At 45.3% G+C, this 19,860-nt stretch overlaps 1 protein-coding gene across 1 annotated transcript in view; it reads left to right on the top strand.

The window, feature by feature from the left end:
* TUBB4A (tubulin beta 4A class IVa) overlaps positions 1-19,778 on the top strand; it is a 19,864-nt gene extending 86 nt beyond the window's left edge. Inside the window, exons 1-4 of the mRNA XM_087711000.1 lie at positions 1-77; positions 12,347-12,455; positions 13,215-13,325; positions 18,059-19,778. The exon at positions 1-77 is cut by the window's left edge and continues 86 nt beyond it. Of these exons, the coding sequence (XP_087567126.1) occupies positions 21-77; positions 12,347-12,455; positions 13,215-13,325; positions 18,059-19,116 (1,335 nt within the window). The 5' untranslated portion in view covers positions 1-20 and the 3' untranslated portion in view covers positions 19,117-19,778. The remainder of the gene's footprint in view (positions 78-12,346; positions 12,456-13,214; positions 13,326-18,058) is intronic.
* The last annotated feature ends 82 nt before the right edge of the window (positions 19,779-19,860 follow it).

Genomic DNA, 19,860 nt, shown 5'->3' with positions numbered 1-19,860 from the left:
AAAACCACCGTCATCCAGCCATGAGGGAGATCGTGCATCTGCAAGTCGGCCAGTGCGGCAACCAGATCGGGGCCAAGGTTAGAAGGGGGGGGGGGGACGCGGCTGGGGGAAGGGATTCTCCCCGGAGAAACAACTTCTCTCCCGGGCAGGCTGCGCGATCGGAGAGGGGAGGGAAGGGAACGTGTGAATGCATGCATGGACGTGTCCTCCCGGGGACTTAATATAAGCAACGTTTGGGTCGGAATCGAGGCGCGTGGCGGGGGGGGGGGCATCGAGGGCAACGCGATGGAAACCCGCTTGGAGCTGGGCGGGAAATGTCGCTGCTCCGCTCAATCTGCCTGGCCTCCTCCTGGGGAAATGCCTGTCCGCAATGGCTCCCTACCGGAGCGTCGGGTGGTGGGGAGATTCGGAAGCGCGGCGTGGCGGAGGAGAGAGGACCGGCTTGGTTGCCCCCCCACGAGGATTGGGGAGAAGCCCCGTTTTGCTTTGTGACGCATTTACTAACCTGGAACCCGGGGCGGGGAGTGGGCGGATCGCTGCAATGCGGCCGCCAACATGGCCACCCCACACCCCCCCCCCGTCCCTTCCCTTCCCGCCTGAAGACGCCCCAGCGAAAGCGGCAGGGCCAGCGTCCGTTGGTCCGCTTCTCTGCCGGGCGCGAACTGATCCGAAGTCTTGCCAAGAGGCGTATTGGCACCGAGCTTTTGATGCAAACCCAGCCAGCTCGGGATTAGCTTGAGCAGCGGTCTCCAACCTTGGCGACTTTACGACCTGTGGACTTCAACTCCCAGAGTTCCTCAGCCAGCGAAGCGCCGGAGTACACAGCAAAGCTGGCTGAGGAACTCTGGGAGTTGAAGTCCACAGGCGGAGGAACTCTGGGAGTTGAAGTCCACAGGTCTTAAAGTCGCCAAGGTTTTGAGACTCCTGATCAACCCAACCCAACCAGCTCGGGATTATCTTGACTAGTGGTCTCCAACCTTGGGAAATTTACGACCTGTGGACTTCAACTCCCAGAGTTCCTCAGCCAGCGAAGCACCGGAGTACGCAGCAAAGCTGGTTGAGGAACTCTGGGAGTTGAAGTCCACAGGTCTTAAAAGTTGCCAAGGTTGGAGACTTCTGATCTAGACCAGTGTTTCTCAACCTTGGCAACTTGAAGATGTCCGGACTTCAACTCCCAGAATTCCCCAGCCAGCGAATGCTGGCTGGGGGATTCTGGGAGTTGAAGTCCGGACATCTTCAAATTGCCAAGGTTGAGAAACACTGTCCTAGACACTGAATTGTTTATACGCGAATGCTGGCTGGGGGATTCTGGGAGTTGAAGTCCGGACATCTTCAAGTTGCCAAGGTTGAGAAACACTGATCTAGACCAGTGTTTCTCAACCTCATCAATAGCAATAGCAGTTAGACTTATATACCGCTTCATAGGGCTTTCAGCCCTCTCTAAGCGGTTTACAGAGTTAGCATATCGCCCCCACAGTCTGGGTCCTCATTTCACCCACCTTGGAAGGCTGAGTCATCTCTGAGCCAGTGAGATTTGAACAGCCGAACTGCAGTCAGCTGAAGTAGCCTGCAGTGCTGCATTTAACCACTGCACCACCTCGGCTCCACTCCCAGAATTCCCCAGCCACCATGCTGACTGAGGAATTCTGGGAATTGAAGTCCACAAAACATAAAAGAGGTTGAGAAACACCGATTTCTAGACTCTTCTCATTTATGTTCAGCCTCCCAATTTCTATGCCAAATGGCTGATTTTTCCAATATTATTGCCTAAACTAGAAGGCACTTCCACACAATATAGGCTCCTGTGGCTATCAGTTGTACAACAGTGTATACCTATTTTGCACTCCCCAGTCTCCTAATGCAGTGGTCTCCAACCTTGGCAACTTTAAGGCCTGTGGACTTCAAATCCCAGAGTTCCTCAGCCAGCAAAGTCTTAAAGTTGCCAAGGTTGGAGACCACTGATCTTGACTGGCTTCATTGCACTTAGTTTACATTACACAGGTTACAATAAGTTTAAGGTAGGACTTAACTAAGTTAGGACTTAGCAAAGCTGGCTGAGGAAGTCTGGGAGTTGAAGTCCACAAGTCTTAAAGTTGTCAAGGTTGGAGACCACTGATCTTGACTGACTTCATTGCACTTCGTTTACATTACACAGGTTACAATAAGTTTACAATAAGAACTTAACTAAGTTAGGACTTAGCAAAACTAAGTCCAGTAAGAAATTAGCCTGCAGTAGCATCAGCTGTGTACTCTGGTGCATAAATCTGACTATGAAGAACCTCTTACCCAACCTGGTCCCCTCCACATACGCTGTTGAGTTGAAATTGGCTAAACAAGGAGTATTAAGAGCCGAGGTGGCGCAGTGGTTAGGGTGCAGCACTGCAGGCCACTTTAGCTGACTGTGATCTGCAGTTCGGCGGTTCAAATCTCACCGGCTGAAGGTCGACTCAGCCTTCCATCCTTCCGAGGTGGGTGAAATGAGGACTCGGACTGTGGGGGCAAGTTGCTGACTCAATTTGCTAAAAAAAATCGTAAACCGCTTAGAGAGGGCTGAAAGCCCTATGAAGCGGTATATAAGTCTAATAAATAAATAAATAATAAATTATATAACCCAGCAGCTCATTTCTAAGATGCCACATAATGCAAGGCCGATGCATGCCATCCGCTACAGTTATTTAAGGCACTTCCTCCTTTGGTACATGGCATAGCTGAATGCCATGCGCCTCTTGGATTATGTTCTGCCTTCCAGAAGCCCCTCGGAACTGTTTTAGTTGCCTTGGGATTCCTTCCCACAGCCTGGCAGCCCTTGAGACCTTAACCCCAGCTCTTACAACTAACCAGTGGGGTTGGAATATATATATTTTATCAGAGGTAGTCAACCAGGTACCCTCCAGAACATGCTCCAACCAATATAGCTAATGGCAAGATCTGGAGGGAAACACTCAAAAGCACCAGATACAGTATCTATTTTTCCTAAATGCCTTAGAATGCCATGCAATAGTCCTCATTTAGCCACTACAGTTGGGACTGGCAATTCAGCTGTTACTAAGTGACACCTCGGCTGTGCTTAGGATCTCTTCAGTTTTTCTTTGAAATTGAAATTTGAAATTTAATAAATTTGTATCCCGTAGGACTCTGGGCGGCTTACAGAGACAAGATAAAAAAAATTAACCATGAATAAAAAGATAACAGTTTTTAAAATAACACACCATCCATTCTGTCTCGATGGGGCTGGACAGTGCTCTACATGGGGCAGCCCTTGAAGAGCATTCGGAGACTTCAGCTTGTCCAGAATGCAGCCGCGCGAGCGATTGTGGGTGCACCTCGGTACACCCACGTTACACCTATCCTCCGCGAGCTGCACTGGCTTCCCATTGGTCTCCGGACGCGCTTCAAGGCGCTAGTCGTCACTTATAAAGCCCTTCATGGTACTGGACCTGGGTACTTGAGAGACCGCCTGCTGCCAATTACCTCCAATAGACCCATTAGATCCCACAGATTAGGCCTCCTCTGAATTCCATCCACTGGCCAATGCCGATTGGCTACCACCCAGAGGAGGGCCTTCTCTGTGGCTGCTCCGACCCTCTGGAACGATCTCCCCGTGGAGATTCGGACCCTCACCACCCTCCAGGCCTTCCGCAAAGCCCTTAAAACCTGGCTCTTCCGACAGGCCTGGGGCTGATGAGTTCCTGTCCCCGCTCGAATGGTGTGCCTGTTGAGTTGTTTTTAAAATTGTGGTATTGTTTGTTTATGTCTTTTTTTCCCTATTTGTATCCCCTATCCCCCCCCCCCCAACTTGGGTTGTGAGCCGCCCTGAGTCCCTTCTGGGAAAAGGGCGGCATAGAAATAAATTCAATTCAATTCAACAGCCCCAGGCCTGCCGGAACAGCCAGGTTTTAGTGGCTTTTCGGAAAGGCCGAGAGAGTGGGAAGGGTCCGGATCTCTACGGGTAGATCGTTCCACAGGGCCGGTGCCGCTACAGAGAAGGCCCTCTTTCTTTGCTTTACATACCTGCAAAGCTCATAAATGAAGATTTGATCGTAAATTTTCATTACCACTGCAAATGGCCCCTAAGCGTGTTAAATCATTATACAAGGACTGCCTTTCTGTCTTAATTCTGACAACTTCTACTATGTTCTTCCTGGCCCACAGTGAGACTTCTGTGCTGACGCGGGAATTTGCAAGGCAACCTGGCCTTTCGCCAGCACTTCTAGAAAGTCGAGCCAGAGTCTCAACTGTCTTTGAAAGCTGAGCTTCCTTTCTGTTAAATTTGCATCCACAAGACGGCTGGCTTAACCAACCAGTTCTAAGGAAAAGAGGAAGTTGATCAGAAACATGGCACACCTTTTCCTCCCTCTCCCCCCCACTTAAAAGTGCTCCACCCTTGTTAGCAAGGCAACCCATCACATCAAGAACGAATGTTATAGATGTACGCATATCCTAGAAAAGCGAACCTTGGTCTTTCTCCTTCCTGCCCTCATGGAGGGATTGGATGTCAAGTACCCGTGGTTCACCTTATGAGGCCAATGTTGAGAAAAGACATGGACACGAGCTTTCTCGGGATGAGGCGACCCAGATTGGGGTCTGGAAGCCCCTTTTGTTGTGACTAAACCAGCCCTCCTAGAAGATCACTTAACACAGTGTTTCTCAACCATGGCAACTTGAAGATGTCCGGACTCCAACTCCCAGAATTCCCCAGCCAGCGAATGCTGGCTGGGGAATTCTGGGAGTTGAAGTCCGGACATCTTCAAGTTGCCAAGGTTGAGAAACACTGTCCTAGACACTGAATTGTTTATACGCGAATGCTGGCTAGGGAATTCTGGGAGTTGAAGTCCGGACATCTTCAAGTTGCCAAGGTTGAGAAACACTGTCCTAGACACTGAATTGTTTATACGCGAATGCTGGCTAGGGAATTCTGGGAGTTGAAGTCCGGACATCTTCAAGTTGACAAGGTTGAGAAACACTGTCCTAGACACTGAATTGTTTATACGCGAATGCTGGCTAGGGAATTCTGGGAGTTGAAGTCCGGACATCTTCAAGTTGCCAAGGTTGAGAAACACTGTCCTAGACACTGAATTGTTTATACGCGAATGCTGGCTAGGGAATTCTGGGAGTTGAAGTCCGGACATCTTCAAGTTGCCAAGGTTGAGAAACATTGACTTAACACTTCTGCTGAGGCTGAACTATCACAGAGCATATAAAACTGGGCAGTTACGCCAATCGTGATTGGTGTATTTCTCCTCCTTACATTGGGGAAAGAGGTGCTTCTTCCTGGCTGCCTATTAGCTGTGTAAAATGAGCTTTCCCTGCAGTCTGAAGTCCGATGAGTCACCGTTGCTCAGCTCCTTTTACTACTGAAAGCACAACAAGCTGTTTCTGGGGTTTGGATCAGTCTATGAATAACCTCAAGCTGTTAACTTGTATCTCCCTGAAAAGAGACAATTGCCAAACGGAGCCACTGCTTCAGAAGGCACCCTTGACCTATGATTCCCCATCCCGTATGCGGTTGGTGCATATCTGCATGTCTTTCACAGCTATCTTGCTGCAAGGCCTGCTCACAGGATATGCCGTGACAGGTTTCTAAAGAAAACGACCAGCTTTTCTCCCTGTCCCTCTTAAAGAGAAGCTTAACTTTGGGCTAAATCTTTCTAATTATATTTTTTTATTTCCATTTTCATAACATACAATCATATGTATACTATACATAGCAGTATCATATAGTATTAAATAATAATTACATCAGTTTCTCTTGTCATCAACGCCCCAAAAAGATAAAAACCCATTATTAGCTCTTCTGCTCTCCATACACCTCTTTCTTCTACCTCTCTCCTACCTCCTTTCTTCCCTCCATCATCCTTTCCTACTCTACTTCCCCTTCCTTTCTCCTTCTCCTCTCTCTTCATTCCACTCCTCCTTATCCTCCTCATCTTCCCCCCTTACCCTCTCTTCTATCCCTCTCTTCCTATCTTTCTTCTCTCCTCTGTTTCCCACTCCTCCTCTCATTGGTGTATTTCCGCTTCATATCAATATACTTAACATATCCTAGTTTTAAAGAAAAGATAATAATAATAATAATCCTAGGCCCCTGGGTGGGGCCCGACTAGTAACCAATGCCAAATCCGGCGAAACAACTGGCCGCTGTGATACAATTGTATAATAATAATTTAAAAAAATATAAGGTTTCTAACAAAATGAGCAGCTTTTCTCCCTGTCCCTCTTAAAGAGAAGCTTAAATTTGGGGCTAAATCTTGTGAGGTTTAAAAACACAGCAGCCCATTCCCTTCACAGAGGCTTGTGTACAATTTTAGCAATAGCAGTTAGACTTATATACCGCTTCATAGGGCTTTCAGCTCTCTCTAAGCGGTTTATAGAGTTAGCATATCGCCCCCCACAGTCTGGGTCCTCATTTCATCCACCTCGGAAGGATGGAAGGCTGAGTCAACCCTGAGCCGGTGAGATTAGAACCGCCGAACTGCAGTTAGCAGTTAGAAGTGACTTCATCTCTGTGACGTGCTTGTGACTGCTGTTGAATCTGGCTTACAAGCTGTGAAATAGAAGTGGCTATTGTTGGCCAAAATTAACTTTAACTTAACTTGGTCTTTCTTAACTCTAAGGCTCTCTCAGCTATATAATCTTGTATTTTGCCATCAAGTCCTCTTTCGTCAACCAGGAGACTCTAAGCCAGTGTTTCTCAACCTTGGCGACTTTAAGTCCTGTGGACTTCAACTCCCAGAATTCCCCAGCCAGCTGGGAGTTGAAGTCCATAGGCTGTGCTGGCTGGGGGATTCTGGGGGTTGAAGTCCACAGGACTTAAAGTCGCCAAAGTTGAGAAACACACTGCTCTAAGCTTTGATTTTGCTTCCTAATTTGGGGAGAAAAACGAGAACAAACCGTGGCAGTAAATTCTTGGCCTGAAGTCCTGGAGAAAGAGTTTTGCTGAACTGGGAAGTGTCCTTACTGCTAAACCTTCCCTGCTGTCTGGCATGTGCCCAGGCACCTGATGGCCATGCCAAGAACTCATCAGCAATCCAGGCGACTGCCAAGGCCTGTCCTTTGCTCATGTGTGCTGGATTTATAATTGCAGTTCTTTCCTTCTCCGTCCTGCTCTGGTTGTTTTCTCTGAGGTGTGTGTGTGTGTGTGCAGAGGGAGGGGGCTTTAAGGGACATTGCACAGTATCTGCATCTTCACCCTCAGCAAATGCTCGCTTCCCCCCCCCCCAGCCCCGCCTGCTTTCCCTGGCAATTGGTATAAATAGAAACTGCCACTCATGCTGCGGCAGAATGTGAGAGAGAGAGACGAGAATGACCCAGAGATTCCACTTAAAGCTGAGTTGCAGCAGGCACAAAGTGGTGAGAACCAGCTGGCACAGGCTGTCGGGGGCTGCAAAGCCCATAAGTAGGCCAGACAGAAGTGGGAGCTTCCCTACTTCTGTTTGAATGGAAAGCTTCCTAGATTCTACTGGCAAAAAAATAAGGCAGGGTACAGAATCCATTTCCAAGTAGGGGGGGAAAAAGAATAGATAGATTCTTCTCTTGAATTAAAACAGTCAGTTTTGTTATCGTTGCTGTTGTGACTCAGCAGATGTTTGCTGTGAGTTGAGTCGGGATGCAGGAATAACAATGCAGTCGGAATGGGTTGTCCGTAATATGGCCCGCACTCCTATACCGTGTACGGGTTCTGGGAAGTCGGGGGGGGGGGGAGAGGGAGGTGGGGTGTTAGGGGGGAGGGTAGGGGAGGGGGGGATATATACTACGTGTTAGATATCAACGTAATGCGATTTCACATATATATACTGTTTCTCTTTAATTTCTCTGTAAAAATAGGACAAGCTGAATACATTGACATATAGTAGAAATACACCAAGGGGAGGAGGAGTGGGATAGAAGAAAGAGGGGGTAGAGATGGTGGGAGGGAAAGGTGAGAAGGAAGGGAGGGAGTGGACCGGGAGAGAGGAGTGGTAGAGGGGGAGGGGAAGTAGGGTAGAGGGGGATGATGGAGGGAAGATAGCAAGTTGGAGGGGGGCGGAAGAAAGAGGTGTATGGAGAGTGGAAGAGGTATATTGGGTTTGTAGTTGAGTTTGAGTTTCATTTTATTTATATTTCTGGGGGTATTGTTGACAAGAGGAATTGCTGTGATTATTGTTTAATGTGGCATGGCCCCGGTTATGCACAGTATATATGTGACTGTATGAAAATGGAAAATAAAAACATTTTAACAATAAAAACAAAAAATATGGCCCGCACTCATTTCCCGTGGTGCCTCTTTCGTGATTCCCAAATATCTGAAGGAATAGTCCCCTTGAGCCAAGATTCCCCAGGTATCCAGTGGCCACCACATCTCCTTCCGCCCTTCATGGCGTTGACACCCCATCCAGGGTCCTCCACCCTCTCCAAGGCTGACCCACCAGCCCCCATACAGTCGGAGTCTGGCGGCCGCTAATAGCTCCGGCCGAGCCCTAACACCCCGTCCAGGGTCCTCCACCCTCTCCAAGGCTGACCCACCAGCCCCCATACAGTCGGAGTCTGGCGGCCGCTAATAGCTCCGGCCGAGCCCTAACACCCTGTCCAGGGTCCTCCACCCTCTCCAAGGCTGACCCACCAGCCCCCATACAGTCGGAGTCTGGCGGCCGCTAATAGCTCCGGCCGAGCCCTAACACCCTGTCCAGGGTCCTCCACCCTCTCCAAGGCCGACCCACCAGCCCCCGTACTGTCGGAGTCTGGCGGCCGCTAATAGCTCCGGCCAAGCCCTAACACCCCGTCCAGGGTCCTCCACCCTCTCCAAGGCCGACCCACCAGGCCCTATACAGTCGGAGTCTGGCGGCCGCTAATAGCTCCAGCCGAGCCCTAACACCCTGTCCAGGATCCTCCACCTCCTCTAAGGCCAACTCGTACGACCCCTCGCCGTCGGAGTCTTGGCAGCAGCTCCACCGACTCCTGCCGGGCCACCACACGTTGCCAACATAATTTAGGGCAGTATTACAAGTAGGTTTATGTTCTTTAAAAGTCCTGTCCTACACAGTTAACATAAATAGCGTTCTGAATCCCTCTACTTAAGGCACAGTCACAACAGCTTTAGATCAAATTGTTTTAAATCCTGTTAAGGTAGAGGATCTGATAGAATTAAGATCTAACACAAGAACTTAAAATAAGAATTAGTATTTTAAGTACACTGTAGCAGCCACATTCATTACTCTGGCGGGCAGACAGGATCCCCAGCTAATATGCCAGAAAGCGGGGAAATAATAGCACTTCGAAGTTTAAAGATTTCCAGAGTTCCACAGATCTCTTTGCTTGGCTGCCGATCGGGGTGGGTTTCTCGCCCCGTTCCAACCGGTTTGGTTGGAACGGGGCCGGCAGCGTCCTCGTGCACGCGCGCAGTGCACGCATGCGTACTAGCGCCTGTGCGATGCTCCAGCTGCTCCTGGAGGATCGCGCAGGCGCTGTATGCGTCCTGCGCATGCGTGGAAGCGCAGAACTCGTCAAAACCGGGTAAGAAACGCGGGCGGGCGGGTGGATCCTTCGGCGTTCCCGGAAGTTACTTACTTCTGGGTTCGCTGACCAACCGGTTCGCGGGGACCGCCACGAACCCCCTGAAACCCACCCTTGCTGCCCATGGAGGAAGGAGGTTTTTCTATGCTCCTGTTTAAATTGGCTGACTTCATATTTTCTGCTAAGTCATAATATGGTTTATTTGACTTTTGCTTAGTGTGGTGGTGGTTTTTTAAATTATAGCTCTCTGTGTGAAGCCACCATGAGTAAAAAAAAAAAAGTAGTTGGCTTGTGTTCATCTTGCACTTGTTGGCTTCCTTGAGCCAATACATCTAGCTCAGTATATTATGACACAAGATGCTGGACCAGCAAATCTTCATTCTGATCCATCAGTTTTGCTTATGACTTGCCTAATTCAGTATTGCCAAATATTTTGGCCAGTGGGTCGCCAGGACTACAGATAAGAGGCCATATCAACCCTTATTCAACATAGCAATGTCTGCAAAATAACGTATTCCTTACCACTGAGCAATGATTCTTCCTTAAGCTTAAGAGAGAAATGTTGATACGGAAAAATAAAGCTTTTGTAGAAAAAAAAAGATCCTGTATTATATGAGTCAAAACAGTTGGAGATGTGAAACAAATTGCAGTAGTAATATTAGTAGTAGTATTTAGTATCCTAAAATGATGAAGAGCCGAGGTGGCGCAGTGGTTAGGGTGCAGTACTGCAGGCCACTTCAACTGACTGCTATCTGCAGTTCAGCGGTTCAAATCTCACCGGCTCAAGGTTGACTCAGCCTTCCATCCTTCCGAGGTGGGTGAAATGAGGACCCAGACTGTGGGGGCGATAGGCTGACTCTGTAAACCGCTTAGAGAGGGCTGAAAGCCCTATGAAGCGGTATATAAGTCTAACTGCTATTGCTATGGCCACTGGGTTCCTGCCCAATCAGACCAAGAACCCCAAATACAGATATGCAAAGTATTATATAAGGAAAAAATATGTGATGAATCATAAATAATTAATAATTAAACACATCAGAGCTAATTTTTAGCTTACCGTTGAATTCCTAAGGTTGGTTTAAACAAGTAGGTTCTTTAATTGGGTTTTTAATACTTTGGATTAAACTATGCTACATACATAGTTAAGAGTAATCCTGTTGCAATCTTGAATGTTTGAATGTTGAATGTTTAATAAATTTATAGGCCACCCAATCCCGGAGGACTCTGGGCGGCTTACAACAATACAATTAAAATAGAAGTTAGAAAACGCAAAAAAACATAGTTAAAAAGACCACAACATACACCCAGTCTAATCGGGGCTGGAACTCAATCGTGAGTTCAACAGCCCGGGGCCTGCCGGAATAGCCAGGTCTTAATAGCCTTTCGGAAGGCCATGAGAGGGGGTAGGGTCCGGATCTCTGGGGGCAGTTTATTCCAGAGGGTCGGAGCGGCTACAGAGAAGGCCCTCCCCCGGGTGGTTTCTTGCTGCACGAAATGCAGTGTGTCCTGGAGTGGGTATCTCTTAGATTGCCTACTAGACCTTTCAAAGAATTGTACCGTAAAGAAAGTTTGAAAGCCGTAGTACTGAATCCGATGACTATGGAACTGGATGAAAGCCTATTTCACAAATTCATTTGGAGGTCAGATGAAGCTTGCCAGTGCTTGGGGTAATGGGTGGCAGATCCAATATGTGCTGTTCGACTGGCAAAGCGATCTGAGGGAGGGGGCAATGCTGCAATTAACCTATCCCTCCCCCTTGGTCCTATGTCTATCCTAGGCAAGGTTCCACCACAAAACCGCGTTCGACTAAAGGGCGCTCGACGAAACCACGTAGCTGACGTCATCACAGCGCGACAACAGCGCGGAGAAAAAAGCACGCTGTAAACGCTAAACCTAAAATTAACCCCTAAACCTAACCCCCTAAACCTAATCCTAAACCTAACCCTTAACCTAACCCTTAACCTAACCCTAACCCTTAACCTAAACCTAACCCTAAACCTAACCCTTACCTTAAGTTGAATCGGCTTGCTTTCAAAGCGCTATTTAAAGCGCCCTTCTTTCTCCGCGCTCGCTGTTGTCGCCCTGTTGATGATGTCAGCGACGCGGTTTAATCGGGCGCGCTTTAGTCGAGCGCGGTTTTGTCGTGCCACGCCTAGGCAACAGGTGCATATTGACCAATGCCATCAGCTGTAAAGAAATATATCGGCCTGCTTTGCAAGGCTGTGCTGGGGACTCGTGGAAAAGGGCTGTGTGATTTTGGCACCTTTAGTGGGGAACCCAGATGGTCCCCTCCCTGCTAAGGAGCCCGGTCCAGTATTCAAGCTCCTCAGGATAAAGCCATGATAGGCCACACTGCATTCCCACATAAAGGCTATCCAAGTGTGCAGTAGAGCTGTAACAGTGGTGGGTTTCAAATAATTTAACAACCAGTTCTCTTCCTTAATGGCCAGCTGGGTAGGCGTGGCTCGGTGATCATGTGACTATGTGGGTGTGGCCAACTCAACATCACTCACGTTGATGGGCGCTTCACCTTAGCTGTTACAATGGTAATAAGAGTTAACCGGAGAGGCAGTTTCTGTAAGCAGGGCAATAAAGATGAGGCTAGAAACAATACCAGAATGTTTCCTTCCTGCCTTCCTTACAGGATTAGCCCTGTAAAGTGGGGGGAAAAACAAAAGGAGATTTCTTCCAACAACCGGTTCTCCGAACTACTTAGAAAGTTACCAACCGGTTCTCCCGAATAGGTGCGCACTGGCTGAATCCCACCACTGAACTGTAACATTAAAATGGGGCCAGTCTGGTTTTCAAAAGGATTTGTCCTGTCACTAATTCTTTGTCCTTTGTCCCTGGCTTACAGTTCTGGGAAGTCATCAGCGATGAACATGGCATTGATCCCACCGGCAACTACCACGGAGATAGTGACTTACAATTGGAGAGGATCAACGTCTACTATACTGAAGCCTCAGGTCAGGTTCCCTACATTTCAAGAGTGCCAGAGACATCTCTCTTCGCTGCCTCCATTCTGTTCAATGTTATCTCCTTTCTGCCCACCTTCATCCTGAAAACAGATATATTGGGGTGTTTTTTAATGAAGAAAATAAAACAAAACATTCTTTTTTGGCTCCAAAGTGAAACATGCTATTTGCTGAGCAAAAGTACAATGTAGTGATGCAAAGAGTGGTGGGGTTTTTTCTGTCACCGAACGAACGAACTCCCCGTGGAGATTCGCACCCTCACCACCCTCCAGGCCTTCCGCAAAGCCCTTAAAACCTGGCTGTTCCGACAGGCCTGGGGCTAAACAACCGTTGCCCCTATCTCGAATGGTATGATTGTTGTGCTTTTTAAATTATGTATTGTTTTGTGTTGTTGTCAAACTGTTTGTATCCCCCTTTCCCCTTGTCAAGTTGTGAGCCGCCCTGAGTCCCCTCGGGTGAAAAGGGCGGCATACAAATGAAATAAATGAAATGAAATTGCATATATGATAATTTCATTTTTGTTCAATATATCATCTCATTGTCCCTCCAGTCCTTTTTTATGAATCCAACTATTTTCTTCTGTCTAAATCTGTTAGTAACTGCTTAATCCTGATCACAGAATGCTGATCAGTGAATCCACAGTAACCCCTGAAAGCAAACCTTAATCAGACGCATAGCATGTTAGATTAAATGTGTTGGACTGTTTGTGATTGTGAACGAGCGGATTCTTAAAGTTATTTTTCTATGCAGGTGGCAAATATGTGCCTAGAGCTATTTTGGTTGACTTGGAACCTGGAACCATGGATTCTGTAAGATCTGGACCTTTTGGACAAATATTCAGACCTGATAACTTTGTCTTTGGTAAGGATCGTTGGTTGAACTACTCTGCAATTATTCTCCAGTCAAGTTCGACCAGAAACTTTGCCTATTGCAGCTATCTCCCTTAACATGCTTCTTCTTGCTATTTTTTTTTGTTTTAATTAGTTATTAATTTACAACTAAGTTACAAATCTGAAATAATATGATTTGTAGCAAAAACTACAAATTCAGCACCTGCTGTTTAGAAATTGTTTCAGTGCTGTTGAATCAGATTTGTTTTGACTTCCTGTTGAGAAAGATTCAATTGAGAAATTGTCAGAGCACATGTTACATATTATATGTTATCGCTATTCAAAGATGTGCGTGAATATCTTGAATTTTTTTTCCCCACTGTTGAACAACTATTCTCTTTTGACCCTGTCCATTAGTCTTCACTGCTAGGAGAATAGACTTTACACATTAGGGATATCACGTAGTAACATGTATATCTTTAACAAGCAATGATCAATGTCACTATGTTTCCACAATCCAGTAACATTGAAACCCTAATGGAACAAAAGTGGAGCAAGATTAGTATTTCTGTATGATGTTCAAGTGAAACACAGTTGCTATTAACTGGTGGTGTAGTTATGGTGTCAAATGTGAATTAGGCTCTTGCACAACTCTTGGGAGTTATTAAGACACTATTTGCAGACTGTTTCAGAATATTATGTATATTTTTATATGCACTGACACTCTGGTATGTAGATGTTCAAAGTATTTTTTCCCCCTTTTGCTTTGGAGTAAAGAAGAGTAAGAACATTGGGGTGTTGAATACATTTCTAGTAAGCCAAGCTGAAGCTGTGTATTGCTGTGTCCTGGCCGCAACATTAAGTCTGCAAAAAAAACCTCTTAATTTAAACCACTCTCTGTATAAGGTGTGTCTGGAGAAAGAACTATAGCAATAGCAGTTAGACTTATATACCGCTTCATAGGGCTTTCAGCCCTCTCTAAGCGGTTTACAGAGTCAGCATATCGCCCCCAACAGTCCGGGTCCTCATTTCACCCACCTCGGAAGGATGGAAGGCTGAGTCAACCTTTGAGCAGGTGAGATTTGAACCACTGAACTGCAGATAACAGCTGAAGTGACCTGCAGTACTGCACCCTAACCACTGCGCCACCTCGGCTCCTATAGCAACACCTTCCTTTATTGCTGTACTACTTTGCCTTCTGCGCACGCTACAAACGATTACACTATATGTAGAATCGGAATTGACTGACAGTAGAGAATCAGTAATGTTCCATAATGTGGAAAGCACTTTTGATGCGGTAAGACTGAAGTTCGCAACATAGAGCCCAAATGTTTGTGGATATCTTAGTTCCTGCCCCTAAATCTAATTTTAGAAGCTGGATGCTAGGGCTTGAGTCAATCACATTAGCACTCTTCTGTTTTACTCATCTGGAAATGATTTGATTCCTCTGGTAATGTAGCAACTGAGGAAGCTTGTCTTTAGAAAATAAGGGCATGAGAGAAAGTGAAAATAAATAATATTTGTGGCAAAGCATTCATTGAACTCATCATTACAAATGACAAACAATAAACCAAATATCTTGGGGAGAAGAGAGCTGACGGCATGACGTGCGGTCTTGGTGCTCCAAGATCGCAGTTGAATTTCTGCCGCTGGACGGTCCACTTGCACCTAAACCGTCCCGCAGAGACAGTGATTGAGAAGGGCACCTCCTGCTGATCTCGGGGACACCGCAAAGTCCCTGAAAGATCCAGGAATGGCCTCTCTTTTTTCTGGCGACAGAAACGCAGCTAATGAAGCTGCTGAAGTTGGGACAGCTCCGGAATGGGAAGAAAGCGAAAAGAGAAAGTGTGTCGAATTGATAAGGAAATTTTATTATTTATTATTATAAAGAGGGTTGTAACAACAGGAGTAAAAACAGTTCCGCTGCCACTTAGAGGCTGGAGACTGGATACATTGTTTTTTCTTATTTCTCTTTGATCACTTGAGATTCAAGGCTCTTTCAGTTTGTTTACTGACAGTGATAGTAGGAAGAGCACAAGTTGTTTATACAGATGCCTTTTGGAAGTTCTATCACTAGCTATTGGAGGGAAGACAACATTTTGACTTGAAAGATAATAAATGAACTTGTTTGAAGTTTATTAAAATAGCCTTGAACCCTATTGTGGCAGTGTCTGCAAAATTGAAAGAATGGCTCAGCAGAAAAAAGAAACTATAACATTGCAAATGATTATGTTTGAAATTCAAAATCTATTAGTTGTGACAGAGAATTAAAAAGAGATTGGAGAATATGGAATACAAAACACAAAAATCTGATGAAGAAACTGAGGATGTTTACCAAATGGAGAAAGTGGAGGACAGAGTTCAAAAGATGGAAGAAGAAAAATGAGGAAAGAGATAAGAAAACTGTGGATACTGACAACAAAGTGAGCATGGTTGGTAATGGCAAGAGCAGAACATGGAAAGAGAGATAGATGGATTGGAACTCTACCCCAGACTTCAGAGCACAGAAGAAGAAAAGAGAAAAATTGATGGAGATAAGGAGAGAAATCTTGACAGAAGCACTAGCGATAACCAAAGATAAGCTGATGGAAAGAACAGATGTTGGGTTTCAAGCTTTTATGAGATACGAAAGGAACAACATGTTGCCAAGAGAAGTTTATACAAGATTTATTAAGAAAGTAACTAGAACATTAATGCTACAAACGGCAAGAGATATAAGACCGTACTATAACTGGAAAGATACAGGTTGATGCAGTGAAAATGTATAATAAAAATGAAGCTAAATTTAGTTTACTAGTAGTATGTATATAATGAAGCGACAATAGCTATCGTTAAATAATGATTAATAATGATAACAATACATATAGATATATTAGTTTGATAATATGAAATTTTATATAAACAACACATGGAGATTATGAGAGGAGGTTTAAAAGCTTTATCTAGAATATGTTATAAAGATGTATTGTGATTGGATGATTTTAGGATGATTTAATGGAATGTTATCATATAATCCTATTCTAGATTTTGAATATATATATAAAAGGATGTAAAAACAATTATAGTCAAATTAAGGTTGAGATATATTAGTTGTGATCTACATGAATATAGGTGAATTTAAAATATGCGATTTGATATGGAAAAACAGGTGGCGACTATGGAAGTGATGCATGGAAATACTTTAACCAACTGACACACTTTCTACAATTTGTAAAGGAAGATGGTTTTTTTTGTACTTTTTTTTTTAATAAATGTTTTTTTAATTTTAATTGAAACAAGTACAGCATCTTTCTTTACATCTGTAGAAAATGTATCAATCGATTACAAATCCTCCACGATCAACAAACATAACTCATATTACCTCAAGCATTATTATATATCCATTTTCATTTGACTGTAATTATTATTTAAAAATATTAATACAAGTAATAATCTTGAACAATACCTGCCCACACCAGTGGGGGAAAAAAACAAAACAAAAAGAAAAGGCAAAAGAAAAATAAAACAAAAAAAAGACAAAAACGACAAAGGACAAGGCAGGAAAGGAAAACAAAACACAGGTATCTATTATAAAAAAAAAAGAAGTATATCAGCTGGTTACAACATGCTTTGGTGCTTCTCTTCCATTAACTCATATTAATTCAAGTATCTTGACTCAAATGTTTACCATATTAACATCATTATACCTTCAGTTTTAATTACCTATAGTTATTTAAACATCCTTCATCCTTAGCTATGCCAAAAAAATTAATCCATAGCACATGCTGACCTTTCATTTACTTGCTTGTAAAATCCTCTATTAGCATCAAATCCTCATATCCTATTTTAGCTGAACGTCCATAATATTTAATTATATCATATATCATAACATTTTCCCAGTATTGATTAACATTGGATTGTATGTATTTTATTTAGTTTTTATAATAGTATTTTTTTTCTCATTTCATTTTCATTTATTGGACATTTATAGGCCGCCCTTTTCCCTGAGGGGACTCAGGGCGGCTTACAGTCAAAAAGGAAAGGGAGTGTAGGACAATACAAAAGAAATGTGAAAAAAAATAAATTAAACAGTAAAACTCAACATTCACTCAGCATTCGGGAGGGGCGAAATAAGATTATCCCCAGGCCTGACGGGCTAGCCAGTTCTTGAGGGCTGTGCGGAAGGCCTGGACGGTGGTGAGGGTACGAATCTCCACGGGGAGATTGTTCCATAGTGTCGGAGCCGCAACAGAGAAGGCTCTCCTCCGAGTAGTCGCCAGTCGGCACTGACTGGCGGATGGAATACGGAGGAGGCCAACTCTATGCGATCTGATGGGACGCAGGGAGGTAATTGGCAGAAGGCGGTCTCTCAAATAGCCAGATCCACTACCATGGAGCGCTTTATAGGTGGTGAGTAGGACCTTGAAGTGCACCCGGAGATCGACAGGTAGCCAGTGCAGCTCACGGAGAATCGGTGTTATGTGGGCGAACCGTGGTGCGCCCACGATCGCTCGCGCGGCCGCATTCTGGACTAGCTGAAGTCTCCGGATGCTCTTCAAGGGCAGCCCCATGTAGAGCACAATAGTAATAATTGTTGTAGTTAATACTCTTTATGTATAATTCAAAAATGTTTTCTCATATCCAATTGTTATATATCATATCAACTCCAAGGTTTTTTTTTTACTTTTATGTTTGTTTAAAATAAAAATTGTTTTTAAATACAAAAAAACTAAACCAAATATCTTTCTCCTGTTCCTCCCCCGCTCCCCAATTCCCCCTGCTCAGGTCAAAGCGGTGCTGGGAACAACTGGGCCAAAGGCCACTATACAGAAGGAGCTGAGTTGGTTGATTCTGTCCTAGATGTGGTAAGAAAGGAAGCCGAGAGTTGTGATTGCCTCCAGGGTTTCCAGCTTACCCACTCTCTAGGAGGGGGCACTGGATCAGGGATGGGTACCCTGCTGATCAGCAAGATTCGTGAGGAATATCCAGACCGCATCATGAACACCTTCAGCGTGGTGCCGTCACCCAAAGTTTCAGACACAGTAGTGGAACCGTACAACGCTACCCTCTCGGTACACCAACTGGTGGAGAACACGGATGAGACCTACTGCATTGACAACGAGGCTCTCTATGACATCTGCTTCCGTACCCTCAAACTAACAACCCCCACTTATGGAGACCTCAATCACTTAGTCTCTGTTACCATGAGTGGGGTAACAACCTGTCTCCGCTTCCCTGGCCAACTCAATGCTGACCTTCGCAAGTTGGCTGTCAACATGGTTCCCTTTCCTCGCCTCCACTTCTTCATGCCTGGCTTTGCCCCTCTGACCAGTCGTGGCAGCCAGCAGTACCGGGCCTTGAGTGTACCAGAGCTAACGCAACAGATGTTTGACGCCAAAAACATGATGGCAGCCTGTGACCCTCGCCATGGGCGTTACCTGACAGTAGCGGCTATCTTCCGAGGCAGGATGTCTATGAAGGAAGTGGACGAGCAGATGCTGAATATTCAGAACAAGAACAGCAGCTACTTCGTGGAATGGATCCCCAACAACGTCAAGACGGCCGTGTGTGATATCCCACCCCGTGGCCTTAAAATGTCGGCTACTTTCATCGGCAACAGCACGGCGATCCAGGAGCTCTTCAAGCGCATCTCAGAGCAGTTCACAGCCATGTTCCGTCGCAAGGCCTTCCTCCACTGGTATACGGGTGAGGGCATGGATGAGATGGAGTTCACAGAGGCCGAGAGCAACATGAATGACCTGGTCTCAGAGTACCAGCAGTATCAGGATGCTACTGCTGAAGAAGGCGAGTTTGAGGAGGAAGCCGAGGAAGAAATTGCATGAAGATCTCTCTACTCTATTCCACTCTTCTTTTGTCTCTCTCCTCTCTTCCTGCTCACTACTACTACTCCTCCTCTTTATTCCAACCAGTCTTCCAAACCACATTGGACCATGTTGCCCGCAATGGCATAGACTTGGAACATTCTAAGCCAGCCTAAAAGATCTCAACGGTGGAATCTTCTAAGGCTTACCTGCCTGCCTACCTATCTCAAATTCTGAAGGGGGGAATCATGCGTATAGGAGTACTGTGTTGGTGTGAGGAGGAAAAACAGGCTTCTCAGTTATATTCAGGAATGGCAGCCACTGGTGATGTTTCTAGCTAAAAGTACTAACGAATATTATTTTTTATCATCTTACCCTCTTTCCCAGTCCCCTCCTCTTCTCTTTTCCCTCTGCCCAATATCTCATGCACATCCCTCTGTCATGTCTGTCTCGAGTGTTCTGTATGATCATGTGAGGTTTTTTCTGTTTCCAAAGATGCGCTAAACGTGCATTTGTTTCGCTTTTCTTCATCCATGCTGGGCTTTAAAAGAAAGATTAATAGAACTGTGGGGGAGAGGGTAGTTGAGAACGGGGCGCAGTTCTTTGGCATGAAACATAGTGTATTTGCTATGAAAGAATTGTATGTCTCCACAATAAACTACTGAAAAGTAATTCAGACTTAACGTTGGTTTCAGAGATTGTTTTAAATCTACCTTTCAAATGCATGACTTTCTCGCCGTCTGTTAAATGTATTGCATTTATACA

The sequence above is a fragment of the Thamnophis sirtalis genome, unplaced genomic scaffold (genome assembly GCF_051295495.1).
Source record: "Thamnophis sirtalis isolate CommonGarterSnake01/CBP01778 unplaced genomic scaffold, rThaSir2_p1.2 scaffold_3, whole genome shotgun sequence".
Lineage (NCBI taxonomy): Eukaryota > Metazoa > Chordata > Lepidosauria > Squamata > Natricidae > Thamnophis > Thamnophis sirtalis.
Note: the sequence above shows the minus strand (reverse complement) of the source record. Positions and strands in the feature narration are given on the sequence as shown.